The 18,777-nt window shown below is 50.2% G+C and overlaps 5 protein-coding genes across 5 annotated transcripts; 2 read left to right on the top strand and 3 right to left on the bottom strand.

Annotated features, from left to right (window-relative positions):
- Positions 1-1,213: 1,213 nt before the first annotated feature.
- Positions 1,214-9,423, bottom strand: prp8 (U4/U6-U5 snRNP complex subunit PRP8). Its single transcript, XM_025661106.1, has one exon. The coding sequence runs from the start codon at positions 9,132-9,134 to the stop codon at positions 1,605-1,607; it is 7,530 nt and encodes a 2,509-aa protein (XP_025510698.1). The 5' UTR covers positions 9,135-9,423; the 3' UTR covers positions 1,214-1,604.
- A 248-nt stretch (positions 9,424-9,671) lies between these two features.
- On the top strand, positions 9,672-10,518 carry BO85DRAFT_383098 (60S ribosomal protein eL34; the record flags this gene model as incomplete). Its single annotated transcript, XM_025656501.1, has 4 exons — positions 9,672-9,695; positions 9,765-9,778; positions 9,978-10,101; positions 10,327-10,518. The coding sequence occupies 4 exons, from the start codon at positions 9,672-9,674 to the stop codon at positions 10,516-10,518; spliced, it is 354 nt and encodes a 117-aa protein (XP_025510697.1).
- A 2,199-nt stretch (positions 10,519-12,717) lies between these two features.
- BO85DRAFT_171535 (uncharacterized protein) lies at positions 12,718-13,598 on the bottom strand. The gene is made up of 2 exons (XM_025654291.1): positions 12,968-13,598; positions 12,718-12,883 (listed from the first exon to the last, which is right to left on the bottom strand). The coding sequence occupies exons 1-2, from the start codon at positions 13,423-13,425 to the stop codon at positions 12,865-12,867; spliced, it is 477 nt and encodes a 158-aa protein (XP_025510696.1). The 5' UTR covers positions 13,426-13,598; the 3' UTR covers positions 12,718-12,864.
- A 632-nt stretch (positions 13,599-14,230) lies between these two features.
- Positions 14,231-14,912, top strand: BO85DRAFT_453676 (uncharacterized protein; the record flags this gene model as incomplete). The annotated part of the gene is made up of 1 exon (XM_025661105.1): positions 14,231-14,912. A coding segment is annotated over exon 1 (160 nt), but the record flags the coding sequence as incomplete, so codon positions are not given.
- A 2,190-nt stretch (positions 14,913-17,102) lies between these two features.
- BO85DRAFT_383021 (forkhead box transcription factor) lies at positions 17,103-18,584 on the bottom strand (the record flags this gene model as incomplete). The annotated part of the gene is made up of 2 exons (XM_025656495.1): positions 17,103-17,705; positions 17,793-18,584. The coding sequence occupies 2 exons, from the start codon at positions 18,582-18,584 to the stop codon at positions 17,103-17,105; spliced, it is 1,395 nt and encodes a 464-aa protein (XP_025510694.1).
- Positions 18,585-18,777: the final 193 nt, after the last annotated feature.

The raw sequence follows: 18,777 nt of genomic DNA, 5'->3' as shown, positions 1-18,777 counted from the left end.
AAGGTGTAAGAGAGAGGCCCTGAGAGCCACCACCGTGTCATAGCGGTTGAGATGGAGAGAAAGCTACTCCATAGAGTGAGTTACGTTTTAAGCATCCGGCTGATTCCTAATTATTGTCCCTGCTCGATCAATGAGCATCAACGGATGATAGATCATGGACACAGGCAGGAAGACAATAAGGAAACATAAAAAAAAAAAAAAAAAAAAAACCAAAAAAAAGATAAAAAAGGGGAAAACGGGGTTGGGGAGCTTATACTTTGTACACAACACGTAAGACCCCTCTCAGACTTCAGACTGAATATCGCCTTAACCTGTAGGGGTAGTAGTCTCAAGTAGGCGTGTACTCCGTACTCCGGACAGGATTGGCGTCGAGGTGGATCCCCCGTAAGCCCATCCATCGTATCTTGCAGTTGCAGGGCGAGTTCTTCCGATGGGTCTTTGCAATTTGACTTTCGTCCCGAGATTTCAGGCCATGAGGCACTGGTGAAACAGTCGAGTTGATCACATTGCATCAAACCACCGAAATAAAATGAGCCCGACGCGAATGTCTTAGACGCCCCGACCAGCTGGCTGGATGAGTGCTTGGGCCAGACCGTTGGAAATGTACATCGGATCCAGCCGGAAGGGATGGTGTGGAGGAGGAAAAGTGAAGCAGGGGGGGTAAGTGAGAGGCGTTTTCAGTTAGCAGCCGTGCACGGCACAGAACAGGGAGAGAGAGAGAGAGAGAACGTGAGAGGGAAAGTGTTCAGTAGGACTAAGTAGGGTGGGTGGGTTCAGACGGGCGAACAAGAGGGAAGGAGAGGGAGAGGGAGAGGGAGAGGCAGAGTAGTTAGTAGGTGAGTGAGTGAGTGTGAGGGAGAGACAAGAGTTAGGAGCACCCCCTCCTTCGTACTCCGTCTTTTTGCTCGGTCAAGTTCCATCAAGACACAAACAATGATCTTCCCACCTTCGGCTTGAGAAAATAAAAAAATACACACGTCAACTAACCCCCTCACCAAACTAGACTATTGATATTAAGCATATTCCGGTCTAATTTATAGTATTTATTATTATTATTACTAGACCGTTAATAACGATTAACCTACCCGGCCCAAAGTGGACTCACACATGATTGACAGTCTCCTCCGGCCCTCTTTAGCTCTGCTGCCCACCCACATGGTCGATCCCCTAAACTCTTAAAGCCCCGAATTGTATTATAGCTGCCTGTTGGATCTCCATATTGACTCCTCTACTCTACCTTCAGCATACATGAGGACATCTACAAACCGATGACCACTTTGGGTAATTAACTTCTTAAACATACATCGCTACCTACATGTCTACTGTACATAGCGCAGCCATTTTTGCCCCGTCCCCGCCACCGGATCTCCACTTCCGTTGGGCTTCTCATCCCTCACTTGCTGCCAAGCATCGATATCAAAAAATGTAACCATAGTAAGACACATGAGAGGATTTTGTATACTGCAAACATCAAATAAAAAGAAAACTTTGAGAGGGGGAAAAAGACATGGCTTGAAGATATAGGGAAATAATATCGAAACAGCGTAATGGTCCGTAGAAAAGGGAAAAAGAAAAGTATTATGCCAACGCCATCTACACATCGCTCACGCAAAGTTATCAGAACGGTCAACCCAAATATCTTCCAGTTCCGCAAAGTTCTGGAAGTGCAATGGACGATGTTGTTCATCGTAGAATCTCAGAGGGGTGTCGATCTTCACGTACACCGGCCGCTTCTCCACTCCACCGAAGGAGCTGCCCATGAAGCTGTAATTCCAGACGTTGTCTTCCGGCACCAGGAAGTATCCGCGGATCTTGTCACTGAGCAACAGCTGGCACTTCTCTCCCATGCTGGTCGAGAATCCCTGGGGTTGGTCAGACGTGGTATCACGATTCTCTGCTCCCCACTTGTAGCCTTGGGGCGTGAGACCCCAGGCCGCAAGTGACACGGATCCAGGGGTGAAAGACACTGTCATGGTAACCGTCTTCTTGTCCCAGGAGGAGTGGGCGTTCATCAAACGAGCATGCTGTGTAACATCCATGGCCGACATGTAAGGGGGCTCGTTTCCAGAGATGGTGTGGATAACACCCAGAGGTTCGAGGTTGTTGAGATAATCGTGCTGGGGCAGCTGCTGCGGCAACTGCACCTCACGCGTATTGCCCACCTGGGGGATCATGACAATAGTGCGGATTTCCTTCACCTGGTCGTTATCAGGTGGGGAGGTACCGTACAAGTATCCAGCAACTTGCACACGCAGATCTGCAATCGTGATGAAGCGCTTGAGGACGTTCTTCGGCATGATGTAGGTGTATCCCTCCTCCCGGACGTCATCCGACGAGATGTAGATGTTGTTCGACCTCGTGCGAAGGTTGGACGTCGCGATTGCCCGTGTGCGCCACTCAGTCTTGGAAGCAAACGATTGCTGCTCGTACTGAGACGTGGTAGTGACGATGATATCCTCACCACGGACGTTCTGTGTCTTCGTCGTAACAGCCGTGAGTTGCTTCTGCTCTTCCTGCTGCTTCTCAATCTCCGCGGCCTGCTGCCGTTGCAGGGAAGGAGCACTGATCTCCATACCCAAGATAATATCGCGGACTTCACTACTCGTCAGACTCTGCACGTTGACGTTGTTCTTCTTGCCGTAGTCGTTGAGAATGAGATCGCGCAATTGCACTTCGACCTTCATCCAGTCTTCATCTGACAGCGAGGGCCAGATATGGTGCTCCTGGGTGATGACACTCTTGTCGGGTCTGAGGATAATCTTGGCCTTGTCGATATTGACGTGAAGGGCCCTCAGGATGAGGATCAAACGAGAGAAGGCGATGTAAGGAGAGATGGACTTCAGCCACTCATCGTACAGGTTGAACAGGACCATCTGCGGCTCCGTCGCCCGAAGGATCATATCCGCAAGCTTCTCAACCTTCATCGCGGCCTGGAAAGGAAGTTGAAGCTCGGAAGCACGGATGGAAATGTTGGGGAAGTCCAGCAGGTGAACTTCCAGGGGATCCAACAGTCCCTTACGGGTAACAATCAGCTGCTTCGGCTGCTCCTCAACAGGCAGGGAACGAATGAGGGCCGCCACTTCTTCTGCTGTCTTCCACTTGGCCAACTGACCCAGACGCTTCTGTCCAGCCCAGACACTAGTGTGAATGATCTTCAAGAACAGTTGTCCGGTTCTGGGGTTGAAGATGAAGATAGCACCGTTGATGGGCTTGGTCGTCAGGTTACCTTCGAAGGTCTTGTGAATGGTGACACGGTAGACATTGGTATCGTCAATGAACAGCTGGATCTGAGGACTGAAAAGCTCCGAGTAGTTCTGGGAGTTCAAGAACTCCTGGTTGCTTTCCGAGGCATAGAGCTGCAGACCCTTCCTGATACGTTCTCTCAGGACATACAAGGCGGGGTTCGCCTTCATGATCTTGGCCATAGCCTGCTGGATAAGGGTCTTCAAACCAGGGAAGTACTGTCCATAGGCCGAGTACAGGTTGTACGCGAGATCAATGCCAATCATCAAACCGGTAGCAGAAGGATAAATACTCATGCTGTCGGTGGTGTAGTCGAGGTACTTGGCACGAACATATCTCTCAATGTCGTGGGAGTCGTAGTCACCATATCTCAACTGCACGTCAAGCCAGAACTTGTTCGTCGTAGTTGGCTCGTAGACGTCCTTGGTGTCGAACAGCAAGGAAGGACGCGTGACGTTCCACTTGTTCGTTGCGAAAAGCAAGATATCGGCGCAAGAGCTGTTCATCTTGTAAGACTTACGAGGGTGAATAGTCTCCTTCTGAACCGTCTCGATACCCAGCTGCTGAAGCTCCTGATCGAAGACCTGGCACAGATCCATGACGACAGACTCGTGAATCTTCTGCCACAAGTGGGCACGGAATATCTGAATCAACGAAATCTTCAGGGTCGGAATTTTACCGTGCAAGAAGATACCAGTAAGATCCAGCTGGACCTGGAAACCAACGTACACGTTGGCACGGTTAATAGTGGGAGACCACCACAGAGTGAAACGACGGTTAGGAATCTGGTTCAAACCGGATCTCTGGGCGTTGGTAAGCTTCTTGAACTTCATGGATTCTTCGAAACCAGAGTTGTGGAGGACGAGGTAATCGTGACGCATGTAAAGTTGATCTTCGTCAACCCGGAAACCGGCCCATTCAGTGGCCTCGGACTCGAGAGTGATCTCGTTAATCAGGATATTGACTTCAGATTGCTCGAAGCTAGGAGAACGGAACAGCAGATGCTTGCGCCTCTCCTTCTCGTCGAGTGCTGCGAACTCAGCTGCGGTCATCTCAACGGTATCGTAACGATCACTTGACACATCAGGGGCTCCGGCGTCCTTCTCGCGATGGAGGACCAGGATGTGGTTTGGTGTTACCACGAGGTCTTCCTGGTTGCCCGCCATCTTGATACGATATAGCCGATCTTCGCCGCTAACGATGTTGAAGGCACGACGAGGACCACCGTCAGGTCCAAGGAGAAGATCACCTTCCTTGACATCCTCGACAGCGATCTTAGTGCCATCATAGCTAAGCAGAAGAGTACCCTTAGCAAGACAAGCTCGCTCCCAGAAGAGACCCTCCCATGATGGGAAGGCAGTTGCCTTGAAGAGGGTGTGCTCAAGAATGGTTTCGACACCACCAAGGGCCTGGATGACATCGGTACGGTAAGCGTTCAAGTTCCACAACTTTCCGTCATGTCTCTGACTAGTCCACCAGAACGGGTTGCTCTTCATCAGCTGGTATTGCTTAAATTCAGCGCGAAGACGGAAACCCTTGTCGAAGCTGAGAGTACTGCGATCCTTCTGGAACAGGGTGTTGATACGGGGAAGACCACGGTCCCAGCTGTCCTCCAGGTCCTCCAACGTCAAACGGCGGTTCTGCTGCTGAGCCTCCTGCCGCTTCTGCGAATACTCCATCCACACTCTCTGGGAGTCAATGAATTCGGCTTCCCAGGGGATGATGTACCGAAAGATGTTCGGGATCAGGGTCTCTTCGTCATGTGACATACCCGCACGGAAGTGGGTGATGCCGGTATCCGTTTGCTTGGACCACCGCTTGTCGCTAGCCGGAATAAGAATGTGGGATCCAGAGATCATACCCAGACCTCCCAGTTCCTTGGGAGTGTAGAAAACGGCGGGAGGGAAACGCGAAGGCATCTTGGAGTTCAGACCAATCTTGACACGGGTCTGGATCTTGGTTTCGCACTTGACGATCGTATCCAGAAGGTTGACAGTGGATACAGCAGCTTCACGGTAGTAGGTGAAGAGTGCGATCAAAGCCGTGTTCCACTTGTTTGCAATCTTAGTGAAAGTCGTCGAACCGGACGACATGAGAATCTGACGAATCCGGTTGTTGAACTTCTGGATATCCTCCTCCGTGACCTGGAGGAAAGCATGAGCTGTGCGCTCCTTAGTCGAGTTATCGACCAGAGACCAAACGCTGTCCTTCACCGAGAACTCCTCATTTTGGTTGCGGCACTTAGGAAGAATGCGGACTTCGAATCCGGACATAGAGAACAGAAGGTTGGGATTGTCCTTGCTGTAGACACTGGCGAAAGTGTCGTCCCATTCGATGGTGGTGATGGACCTCGGCAGGCGGTTCTTCAGATCCCAGAATACAGCGCGACCCAAGTTGACATCATGACGCATCAAACGCATGCGGCAATCACGAGGCCAGCATTTCTTGTTCTTGTACCCGATGACATTTTCGAAGTTGGGATCGGGGTTCTCAGTCAAGAAGCGCTGAATCAAGTCTCTCGACTCATCGGCAGAGAATCGAAGGAAGACCCAGATCTTGTCGACGTAACGCGTGTACAGACGAATAGGGTGCTTCGTCTCAGTAGCACGGTCTCTGAACTGCAAAAAGTCGTTGGGGCTTGCAGGGGGTCCAGCCATTTCACTAGCTCTCTGCAGACCGAGGAGCAGCAAATCGATCATCAGGCCATAGTATTGGAAAACGAAGCCGGAGAACTGCAGACCGCGAATCAAACCGTAGCTGTTGGTATGGTTCATGTCCTTGTAGCTGAGCTGCACGTTGTTCTTGGAAGTGATGTAGTCAGCCAAGTTGTGGTCCATGATAAGGCGAAGCATGCGGTTCAACAGAGTAAGATCCATCTTCTCATAGACCTTCGACAGCTCGGTCTCGATCATAACATTCGTCTCGCCATCGGCAGTCTCCCAGACATTGTCCAAGTTGTTGATACCCTGAGCCCACTTGTAAGTCAACAAGGGGGGAACTTCAGAATCCGACGGCTTGATCCAAGCGGGGAACAAGTGGCGCTGCTCTGCCTGGTACCACAGGTACTGGTCGAGGTAGGCGTCGGTAATCTTTTCGATGGGCTCCACGTCGTACACGGGGTTGATATGGCTGTAATTGTCGTTCATATCGATGCCGACCTCCTTGAAGGCTCGCTGAGTCAAAAGGAAACGCTTGATTCTGGCTAGGGTCGTTCCAGGAGAATCATACGCCTGTTCAATGAGAGCGAGCTCCTCACGCTGACTCTGGTTGAGTCTGCCCTTGACGGAGTAGGATTCACGCAGACGCTCCAGAGCAAGGATCAGGATCTTGGTGTCATGCTTGTAAGAAACACTAGGGAAGGGGATCGGAGAGAACTTGCGAGACTCAAGCCAGTGGACCATAGTTGTGTAGATGGCCACAGCTTCCTCGGACGACACGTAAGGACCATCCTTAAGGTAGTTGTGTTGACGCTCTTGCTCAGCCTTGAGCCACAACCGAGTGAGTCGACCAAGGTTCTTCTTTGCAACTGTCTTATCGACGGTGGCACCACGACGGATGCGTTCACGGTTGTAGTGAGCGACGGAAATCCACCAGTCGGCCTTGCTCTTGACGTAACGAAGAATGATATTCTCAATGGGCGCCGGAAGGCCAGGAACCTTCCAAGGAATGTTACTCTTCCAGCATCTCCATGCCTCCGACAGATGTTGGAGGACAGTGTTGACCTTGTTCTGCTTGATACCCTCGGGCATCATGTCCATGAGATCCGCCATGACAGATGCACGGAGTTCAAGATCGAAGTGAGACTCCACACGCTGCTTGGTGACAGTCTTGGCAACACCCTTGCTGTGACGACCCTCGAACTGACGGGACAGCAGGTTTCCGAGCCATCTCTCGAGCAGAGGAATGATACCACGCATGAAGAAGAGCCAAACACGCCAGGCCGGGGCCCAGAAACCGCATCCAGGACCCTTACCCACAGGTCCCGAGTTGAAGCGGTAGTAGATCAAGTGCTTGAGATCTTTGCAAGAACGAATCTGGTGCATCAACTTGTACTTGTAACGGTACATACCAGTAAGCTGTCCGACGTGGTTGAAAGCATACAGGATGCCGTCAGCCAGCTGGAAGGCATCGATGTTACCCAACCGATATTGCACCTGGGCGTCGACAATCAACTTGGTGAGACGAAGGATTTCTCTCATCAAGTGGAAAGCGTTACCGAAACGAGACTTCTTTCGCTCCTTAGTGGTCAAAGTCTTGACGGGCTTCAAGTTGAAGTTGTAGTCAAGGTGGAGGTAGGTCAAGTTCTTGCGGTGGATCAACAAGTTGAGCATGTTGAAACCTTGGCGGCAAACTTGCAGACCTGCTTCAACCCAATCGATCGTCGTCTGCTGGAAGAACTTGGTCGACTTCAAGGTCTTCAACAGATTCTGCTTGTTCTGGGCCTTGGGCTTCTTCTTGTGCAGCTCATTGAGGACGAACGTCTTAAGCAGCTTCTGGTATGAGACGCGAACCTTGACAGGCTGGCCCTGCGGGCAATGCTCCAGATACCACTGCTTCACGAGGGGAACATCCTGGGCGCGCACCATCTTGCCGGAGCGCTTGTTGAAGGGATGAGGGGCCCACCAGAGGGCAATGGCGGACGCGGTATCGGGTGTATACAATTCCTCATCGGAGAAGAACGGCTCGAAGTCGCCAGGGAGCTCGAAGTCGTCCTCGTTGTTTCCTTCACCAAAGATCTCATCTTCATGGCTGACAGTGATATTCTTCGGCGCGACGGACCGGGAGGAGATGGGGTTGATGACGGGGTCGAAGTAGAATGCGGGGAGATTAGGGTCGTCTGTGCGGACATATACAACTTGAGGGTGAGAGTACCAAGAAACCTTTACGCTTCTCGGGAGGGTATTGTACAGGAAGGGGTAGGCGACGCGGTATTCCGTGCGGATAGGGGCGCGGAAGATGATACGATCGATGGCGTTGAATTCGCTGAAGTCCTCGTCATTGGGGTCGATATCCTTGTACAGAGGCTCGAAGCGAGGACCACCAGGGATAGCGACATTCAGTGCCTTAGCGGTGAAGAAACTGTTCAAGTCAAACATATGGAAGTAGTTCTGATCGACGACGTCACTCAGGAGCTGATGACTTAGTCGATACAGAGTGGCCATCTGCGGAAGTGTCAAGTTCCAGCTCTTGTAGCTCGGCCCATTGACATGGGGAGTATCCAGCAGAGGCCGGTGATCATAGAACCACTCATAGACAGGAGCATCCTCCGACTCATCAAGCTCCATCTGAATAGGTTCCAACGGCTCCACATCTTCAATGTTTTCCGACCACGATAGCGGAGGTTCTTCGTCGTCGAAAGGAGGGAAGCGCATTCTCTTGAAGTGTCTGCGATCACTCTTCTCTCGCCGCATACACACCCACATGGTAGCCCATTGAGCGTGAAACACGGGCTCAATGACACGAGGAGTCTCATTGACCAAGGTAAGGCAACCATTAACATGATACAATACCTTAACTTCCCTAGCCGATTCCCAAGGCATGGGCATGTTCTCCAGCAACTTCAACACAGCATGGGGCATGAACTTAAGCGCACCGAGGTAGCTGCGCTTCTCATTGCTGAACTTCTTTTGCGACACATCGCCAATGTCCCGAACAATCTTTCGCAGATGCTCCGGGGGCATATCAGCCTTTTGTGTTTCGACAAATCCACCCTTTCTCTTCTCGCCGAACCGGTTCCGTTGCGTCCGCAGCCATTCATTCTTCTTCTGGGCAAACTTCGCGACAGTCGGGTCCGCAGGCGGTTGATATCCCGGTGGCGGAGGAGCCAACGGCATCGACGGCGGCGCCGACGCACCCCAACCCGGAGGCGGAGGGGGAGGCAATGATGCCATGGTAATGGGTTGTATATATGAAGGACACTCTCTGCTCTGATGGACGGGCTGGAAGTTTCGTGACTAAGTCGCGTCAAAAGATGCACGGGTCGTGACTTATCGCGAGCTCATCGACTGCAGCTCAGCGACGCGAAAAAAAGGAATGGAGGGAGGGGGGAATTAAAACAAGTTGATAAAAAGAAATCGCGTCGGAGAAATGAAGCTTTGCCCCGAAGAAGATAAGACCACTCCTGGACGATCCCCTTCTCACGACGGGAAGGTGATAAGACAGCTTGCTCCAGTCTCTTCTTGCTTCTCCTGCCTTGTTTGATGAAGCAAGTCTGAAAAGAGGTGGCGGCTCTGCTCGGGCCGGTACTAGTCCAGATTGGGGTTAACGCGTTCTCGCCAAATTAGCGCTAGCGCGGCCGCCCAGGGCTCCGAGCGAAACCCACACAAATCCAGATTACCGCGAGAATTCTACGAGGTCAACGACGACAACCGACGACGCCGCCGCCAATCTCTTGAGACCACCGACCTAGAGGTTCAAGGACAGACAAAATGGCGAACAACAGACTCCAATACGTGAGTATATTTGAATCTCTGAATATTATATGAAATGGAATACTGATCTAATGTTCTTTTTCTCTGCAGCGCCGCCGGAACCCGTACGTTTGAATTTTCCCTCTTGATTCTACCCCCATCGTGCCTTTTGTCACACCCACCAAATTTTGTTTCTTTATCGGTCGCTACGGTGCAATAACGATTTGTCCGATTTCGACGCGATAGACCGCTGCTTTGCTCTTGAAATTCTCTATATACGCCGAGATATTCATGAATAGGGTATTGATGGATTTTGTTCTTCAGGTACAACACGCGGTCCAACCAGGTCCGCATCATCAAGACCCCCGGCGGTGAGCTCCGTTACCTTCACATCAAGAAGAAGGGCACTGCTCCCAAGTGCGGTGACTGTGGCATCAAGCTCCCTGGTGTGAGTACTCCCGAATTATCTATGTTGAATGGTGGCGGTGGTGGTTGTGCGTGAACGAGCTGGGAAATGGATTATGGATTGAGAGAGTGTGTGCATGGACGATCGGTTCGACCAACGCACAAGGAAACGACAACAATCAAGCCCACCACCACCACCATTCGCGATATCAAGGATATGAAGGAAGAGTAAAATGGCTGATCGTATCACCCTTTTCCACCGATATAGGTCCCCGCTCTCCGCCCCCGCGAGTACGCTCAGATCTCCCGCCCCAAGAAGAACGTCAGCCGCGCCTACGGTGGTTCCCGCTGCGCCGGTTGCGTCAAGGACCGCATCGTCCGTGCTTTCCTGATTGAGGAGCAGAAGATCGTCAAGAAGGTCCTCAAGGAGTCTCAGGAGAAGGCTGCCGGCAAGCGCTAAATGCATCATAAATATCAATAAATGATGTTTTTTTGTGATTAGAGGAGCGAATATGGAAAAATTTCTTTAAAAAATTTGGCTCGGTCTATGGTTCTTTCATTCTTCAATGAACAAGAACGGCGCGGCTAAAAAAATCGATCACGACGGGGTAATATGTACGGGTCGTGGTTCCCAATGAATGAATTCTTCTATTCATGAAATGAGATTTCCATTTTTTTCACTCGCCTTGACCTACCCCATCTTTCTTTCGTTCTTCTAGTTTGTTGCCGCTTCGATATGCTGGGGTTTGATGCGAACCGTGTTCGTCGCATCGTTCCACACTATAGGCTTTCCAGGAAAGTATGAAATCTTCGATTTCCGTAGACTATGAGGCAAATTCTCCCCTCTGCTCTTATCACTAGGAGATCTAGGGGAGTCATCCCAGTTCGTATTTCTGATGCATACATACATACACTGCCATGACCAACTACACCGAAGAAAATCCCCAGGGTACCAAATCGGCACCAGAACATAAACTACAAACTATAAACTATAATTCCTTCTCCCCCTGAACGCGTAGATAAACTACTAGTACCTGCAGCGGCACAAAAGAAGTAGTACTAAGTAGTCTTTCCCAACATTCCAAATCAGTCAAGTAGTAATCAATCAACCAACCCACGAACCGATCCACCAACCAAGATACAGTAGATGGGTCGATCGAACAAGAAGGCTAGGTACATGAATGGGTGTGTACTGTGTAGATAGTAAGTCCATTCTCTGCACAACCAACCGAAAGCGGAACCGATGGCATATCTCCTCGGAGTCGTAATAATAAATACTAGTAAGTGTACTAAGTTGGGTAAGTTGTGCTGTGAAACCACTCAGCACGTGTGTTTTGAAAGTACGCAGTCAATTAATTGGCTATCAATAGGAGCTTACTTTTAACTTGAAGGTTGATAAATATATATATCTCCAAACTAAGTCAGGTAAGTACGTGTGTGATAGTCGTGATGGTGGACATGGTATCCTGAACTATTATATTCGGGTGAGTGAGACATAAGTACCTATCTAGTATCTACATATCTATCCACCCCGTTCGCTACTTGGCGTGCTTCGCGGAGCACTACACACTTCACGCGTCCGACTTCGGACACTACGCCCTTGATGGGAAGGATATAGGTACCTTGAGAGGGAGGGGGAGGGAAAAGCAAACACCAAGAAAAGAAAAGGAAAAAGCCGCAACACTAAGTACTGCGACTACTACCCGGGGATGTCGAGACTCCGGGCACCTGGTTCAGGATGAGTGGGAAGTAAAAAAAGAAATGGGCAGGGAGTATGACCGAATGGCTTGGTGTTTGTGATACCTGAACATATTCTTGGATTTGACACAGCAGGTTCAGTTCGTTAGGTGGCAGGTTGGCAGACGTAGTTAGTTAATTCATAAGCTGGCGGTATGATAAGTAAATGCAGAGTGATTTGACTGCCCTGCATACAGTTGCCATGTCTGGGCATTATCCAGCACAGCATAGCATACTACCTACAGGAAGTAAGTCAACTGGTGAGTGATAAGGTAGTACATACCTAAGACAAGGTGAGTAACTCGGACCGAGAGGATTAGGGATCATCGGAGTAAGGGAAAATATATAATGGGGTTTACTATCATATGGTAGTAGTTTTACCACTACCCTAGTCGGTGGTCCCCTCGTATCCATTAATATCCCTACTTACCCATTGTCTTCTATCCTTCGGAATACCCGGGCTGTCTTTGTCTCCATTGTGTGTGAAGAGGTAGTAGCGACTGACCGTAAGCACCTAATTAGCAATGATTTAAAACGGGTCAATGATTGTTTCAACACCTTTTCTTTCCCCCCCAAAAGGAATTCTGGCGGCAAAAGAATTAATCCATGAATCATACATCATGATGACAGATTCGCGCACATCTAGTCTGGCCACTATTGAAATAATCCTGGACCCCTGTTCGCCTGCAGATGGCATGCAGCTGACTGACCTGAATGACAGTCTGACAGGCGCGTTAGCCATCGGTCGTTCGGGGGTCGGTTGATCATCCGACATGAAAAATATCCACCCTGCGGCTACTGCTACTGCTGATTTTTTTTGCTGTGGTGGTGGTGCTGTTTGGGCCCTTCTGTCAGTGAAACAAGATGCAGCAAGCAGATGAGCATTAACTTGGCGCTGGAATCGTGGCGGAGTAGGCTAGCAAGTAGTAGATTTAGTAAGGAGTGCTTGATGCTCTTAATGCTGTTTGACAGGGGAGATCGACCAGCTAGCTGTGCTGATTTCTTGGTTCGTTGAGCTCCAATCGAGTGGTAGCAGCAGCAGAGCAGCAAAACAACAACAACCCAACAGTCAGACCAACTTCAACTGACTGCTCTCACCCTGCGTTAGTGCTCATTTCTTTCATTTTGATGTTCCGGATTATGCGAAAGGAGATAAGAAGGGAAAAGGTCACATGTTACGCTGAGGATGGTTCCGTCTGCCTCCTTTTCTCCCTGGCTCATCCATGCCATTCCATGTACTATTCCGTATCTTGTGCCCTCCTCTCAAGCGGTAAGAGGGAGGTGTAAAGTGGGGAGTAGGAAGTGGCTTGAATAATTCCTCTCTGCTTTCCGATGGAGTATCATCGATCGCCCTGTTGACGTGAATATGAAAGATGATGTACTTGTCCTTCGCCGAAGCGGGGTGCAAGGGCAATGACCAAAGAAAGGAAGAGAAGGTATTGGTGAGAGAACCAGATCCGTGGGAAGTCCATATTGCAATCCATTTCTCATAATAGTGAGATGATGATATTAATCTAAAGGCATATGATTTGTGTATTAGGATTCTACCCAAGCCAGCCTGGCCCGACAGATACATACAGCGACACGCCGAGCAAGCTTCTTTGGCCCAGTCGCTTGGCTCATCTGGCATGTGCTGATGGTGACACCAGCCTTAGCCGCTGCTGTGACGGTCTTGAATCAGATATAGTCTCGTGGTCAAATAACCCTAAATCATGAAGGGATGCTATCGTTGTCTATCACGACGCTAAAGTATCAAGTAACATAATGTAGATGATTCGGATCCGGAGGGATTGGCAGGCATCACACCGTTATGGACCGGTCAAATAAAAGGCACAGGGATGGGAGGTGCCACACTTCATGCAAGATACAGGATACATCCTGGCAATGTCTGATGTCGAACCGAGGAGGCAAAGAAGGCAACTACTTACTTCTGACTCGATCAGATTTTATTATCATCCTGTATCTAGGTTGGTCTAGATGATTGGATCACGCTGTGTCAGATCCTCAATTTATCACAAGTGTTATGCCTATACAATTATCAAGGACTTGAATCGCATTGTGGCCTTTGGAAGGTCACGACTACTGCGATTGGCCAAACGGCCGATTGGTGAAGAGGGCGGCAAGGAATCGCGAACGCTCGGAAAGGCGAGTGGGTTCCTGTGAGAGGGGGTTTCTTCTGTGGCGTCCAACTGCTGATTCAACTTGCGGATGCTATCAGGGATGTGAGGAATTCGTGGCTCTCTTGGAAGACACAACTGGCACTAGTTCTTCCCACCGACGGGGACAATCTCATTGATCCTTTGGCCGATTTCTCGCTAGCCGCCTCTAAGTAAATATGTTTCTTGCATCTCGGCAGCCATGTTGGTGATGAGAAGGCCATGTAAGAGCAAATATGCAGAGGCAGTCAGTCATGATAATCGTATATCGCCACCACACCCCCCCCCCCCCCCCCGCGGGTCTGACACGGTTCTAGACTCCAACCCAGCGCCATGGTTAATTGACCTGTCAACGTGCCAGTTGACATCTCCCTTACAGGGCCCAAGCGTGCTTAAGCATAGTGCTCACTTGCGGATGCATTCCATCCGACCGTCCATGCGGTGGGCACCGAACTGTTGCCGATTAGCCTTAAACATTCGGCGCGGCCCATTTTCTCGAGAGTCTAAAGTCACATTAACGTAAACTAAAAGGGGAAAACCAAGATTGAAGGGGGGCTATGGGGCCAGAAGGTACTTTTTGCGCGCAGTTGCACCGCGTTACCATAGTCGGGCGCGCAAGTTCAAAGTTTAATAGCCGCCTTGGATACCCACTGATGTGAAGGATGGCTAAAGGGGAAGGAAGGTGCACCACGCCGGAAATGAAGAAAAAGACGGGAAACCAAGACAACGAAGAAGAAGCAAAAAAAGCAAAATCAAGACAAGAGGGGTCGGAAAAGGAACGTAAGACCAAGGAGAACCTTGCCAGTCAAAGGACCGCAATGATCTAGTCCCGGCGTTCCTCGGGGTGTATCGCAGAGGGGCGCTACTCCCAAGCGAGTAAAAGGTAGCGTAGCGCAGCCCGATGTATGCGGGATGGGGAGAAAGTCGATGTGTGTCCTAATAGCTAGGTAGCAGTTGACTCCTGAGCTGAGTTCTGAGCGCTCCGCATACTTGGAGAGCGACCACCGACTAGATAGCCCGGTCACGATGGATCACTGTCAATGACGTTGGTTTGACCTTCAGAAGAGTCAGTCCTGCTACTGGGATCGAGACTCGCACCATCTGCAGGAAGAAGCTCATGCATCTGCTAGAGTGGGACATGACACCAAGCCTGTATTACTGGGCGGGCGTTGTCATGCTAGGTACCTTCTCATTGAGGCGCAGGGTGAGATTTCACCCTAATCGATATCCTCGCAAAGGCTCCACACCTCTGCGACTGTCATGCAGCGACTAGTTGTAGCTAAGCAGGCATGCTACTCTAGTGTCTTCGTAACCTCGTAGGCCCCGTCATTTCCATCCCGCAGACGACCATTACACGCCAGTATGCTTGGCAACACTGGTTCTTTGGGGGACTGCCGTGTCTCATTGAGCGGACACTCGGTGGTCCGGATCCTTAGTCTTGCTTATTGTTTCAACCCATTCCTATCCTGCTCGTTGGCTACCCGTTCCGAATATGGAGACTGACGGCGGGGGTGTATGTGGAAGTTGTGCACTAGATGTGAAGCTAAGTCAGTAGCTATGCTACTAGAGTGCCTGCAATGCGTAAAATCTGCTGGCGTTGAAACAGATACTTTGTACCTTTACCGTTGGCGATGACAGTACACAGATTGAGGGCATAAACAGTTCGAGAATTTTCTTCTTCAAAGAAAGAAGTAAAAAAGCTGCAGCAACAGAAGCTAGGGTGCTGCCTGTCAGGTACTACTAATCAGGTTTGTATCGTGCCACTGGCAAGAAATGATGCTAATATCCTACTACTGTCCAAACAAATCGGAAATTGAGCGCGTGGGTAAGGGACGAAGATCAATCACGAGAGATTGAAGGACAAGACCACTGCAGACCTGCCGCGTCACGATTCCTGATTGGCAGTAAAGGACGGCTCATTCTTCCATCGAATAAGAGCGTCTAGGCCCGACAAGTTCTTTGGATGATAGTCCTGTACGCAATTATGAGTCGTTGGTAGCGAGCGGAGGAGAAGATGGGGTGGTGGTGGTCGCTAAGCAAGTGACAAGGATCGGAAGAGTTTAGTCGCGGTTAAACCGTGGGGAGGGGAAGATGAAGGAGGGGCAGCTGGAGATTTGGAAATGGGAAGAGGCGATGGGCCTGCAAACTAGTAGATCCCTTGGGCACCCATCCCCGATTGAATGAGGGAAAACGGGCAAATCGATCAACTAAAAAGAAAAGAAAATTTGGCGAAAAAGTACTGGACCCGAAAGAAAAGCGGGTGGAAGGGTCGAAGAACGAAGATACGCCGGAGATGCTGCCTGCACGCAGGGCATGCAGATGAGTTAACAGACTTTTTCTCACTTGTCTTTTGTCTTTCCGACAGCCTGATGGGGAGGCGACGAGCCCAGAGTCGCCCTGAAGTCCAACAAACAGCTCGTGATTCGTACTGCCCCGACGTTGACATGAAATCGGAGTCTGCAGCTAGTCGACCGAGCCATACAGACATAGCGACCATTTTTGCCGGGATCCGGTTGATCCAAGTCGTTCATGTTTCATGCTTCTCAGCTAATTCTCTCTATGCGTGCCTTCGCCTAATAGGTGATCATACTCTTAGATGCATCACGTTTGGTGTCAGCATTATACCCCCTCCCCAGTCACTAATTTCTTACTCCCGTTTCTTTCCATAACCCACCAGATCAGGCTCAGGATGTCTTAGCGAGAATTAGAAAATAGGAAAAAGGTGAAGTGATAAAAAATAATCAAAAAAGAAAAGAAAATAATTGAGAGATTTTAGCGCCACATCTCTTCGCATTTCGTACTCTTGATATGAGGCCCACCGCGGACTATTCGTGTTCATAACCAATGAAGAATGGCACAATATTACTTGGACCTAGGGTATGTAAGAGGAAAACAGTAACGAGTTTACATGTAAATTAAAGACAGAAGCCAGATGAATAAGAAAATGAGATTTGGATCGAGCTGGTGTAGTTATAGTGATAATAATAAAGAAAATATGATAAAAGTGAGGAAGATCGAAATCCCGATACGGTAAATGCACAGCCCAAAACCCAAGCCAGACAGGGCTATCAATCAAGTCGTACAATACACCCAAATATGCAAGTCAGCCAAAATATTTCTATCGATCTAGTGTTGTTGCACCGAGCTCATGCTATACTCCCATCTGGAGATCCGTGGAGATTCTTGGGCCACCCAGTAAGCCAGTAGGGAATGAGTGGACAGCCGCCCCCCAGCCGAGAAAGCCAGAGTCCAACGCTACACAGTCGGGCCCTGGTCCCGCCATGTCGCAAAAAAGGGGAGGACATGGAGCGGGATCTGCGCAGCCAACAACGCTTCCCAAATCGAATGGCTCGCTGGATAAGCGAGTCCCCGACGGGCTCAGTCCGGAGACTTGGAAGGGTGACATTATTGTGATCCCGGTCAATGTTCCCGCAGTGGTATTGTAATGCGTGAACACATTCTCCGTCGGTCGCGGCTGTGATGTCACTCGTGGATGGTATCGGCCTTTGGGCAACTCTTCCCCGTTCATCCGCCCTCGAAACTTTGATTTGATTTTAGTAGCTTTCCCTCCCTTAGCCCCGGATCGCTGGCGTTGAGGCGCCGGTGGATCCGAGCCCAAGGCCTTTCTGTAACTCGCCTGCTTCCGGTACCGAGTGGTGGATTGGACGCCATTCTTGATGGCTTCATTAGTTAGGCGCCAGTAATTCACAGCTTTCTTTCCGGGTGTCGCTTCTTCCCGGACTGCCTCAAATCCCTATAGTATAGTAGCGTGTCTTAGTATACAGTAAAAAATAATGAAGCAAGGATGAAAATTGGGGGAGTGGAGATCAGGCGAACTCACTGCGTTCATGGACAAGTTGTGCCGTACACTGTTTTGCCAGCCTTTTGAGCTGAGATCTCTCCCCTTTGCTGTGTTTTGTTCGAACCAGTTGTATATCCCTTGGAGGGACAGCTTCTTTTCCGGATTGGTCTTGAGGGCCATTTCGATAAGCTTAGAATAAGGTTTATCATCAATACTGTCGGGAGAGTCCGGCGTTTCCAGCTTCAGCGAAGGGTAGGTTAACGCCGAGATTGCCGGTGACGGTGGTGGCAAGCTTGCTGTAGGACAAGCCGTTTCACAGGCATCTGACCGTGACATCCCCGATGAAGTGCGATAAGAAGAAGTAGACTCATGCGAGCATGAGGAGATGGATCCTGGCTCACACAGCCAGTCTGATGGTGCTTTGCTGTCATCAAGGCGCCGTAGTCCGGGCTTAAGTTGCCTTGTCCTGGAGCCACCAGCTGCCGCCAACGAGGATGGTCTGGCAGGTGTCTCAAGACGATGAGATGGCAGTAAACGAGGCAACCCTCGTTCCGGTAGAGAGGTCGGAGCCGGAAGTGATGGGGGCAGCGCCATCTTCCATGAATATTGGTGCTGAGGAGACAGTAACATCGGCTCTCCAGGGCTTGCAGAGCTGGAACACGTCCAGTTCCCGATTGCCGAACAGGGATCACGATGGTGAGAAGGGTCCAAACGAACGCCATCCGAGACGGAAGTGGGAGGGGTCTCTGTTTGTCTGGTGAAATCACCAAGCCCACGGCCAAATGGAATCGAATCCGAGGGTAAGCCATGAGGGGGGTAGAAACGATCCATGTCGTCCTTACAAAGAATCAAACTTGTCGCAATCCGTTTCAGAAGCTCTGGCCTGACAAGGTAGCGCCTGGGGATTAATACAAGGAGGATAAGAGTAAGAGAGGGAAGCGAGGGTACACAAAACGTGCCAGGTGGGTGATGAAAGCCCTGTGAGAAGGGGAGGTCAAGCAAGAGGGGCTGGCTAGAAAATAAA

The sequence above is a fragment of the Aspergillus piperis genome (genome assembly GCF_003184755.1).
Source record: "Aspergillus piperis CBS 112811 unplaced genomic scaffold BO85scaffold_28, whole genome shotgun sequence".
NCBI classification, from domain to species: domain Eukaryota; kingdom Fungi; phylum Ascomycota; class Eurotiomycetes; order Eurotiales; family Aspergillaceae; genus Aspergillus; species Aspergillus piperis.
The sequence above is the reverse complement of the archived record's forward strand: the minus strand, read 5'-3'. Positions and strand labels throughout refer to the sequence as shown.

Bases quoted from the DNA above. Each gene is read 5' to 3' on its own strand.
- prp8 (XM_025661106.1), bottom strand. From the start codon at position 9,134: ATGGCATCATTGCCTCCCCCTCCGCCTCCGGGTTGGGGTGCGTCGGCG.
- BO85DRAFT_171535 (XM_025654291.1), bottom strand. From the start codon at position 13,425: ATGCCAGATGAGCCAAGCGACTGGGCCAAAGAAGCTTGCTCGGCGTGT.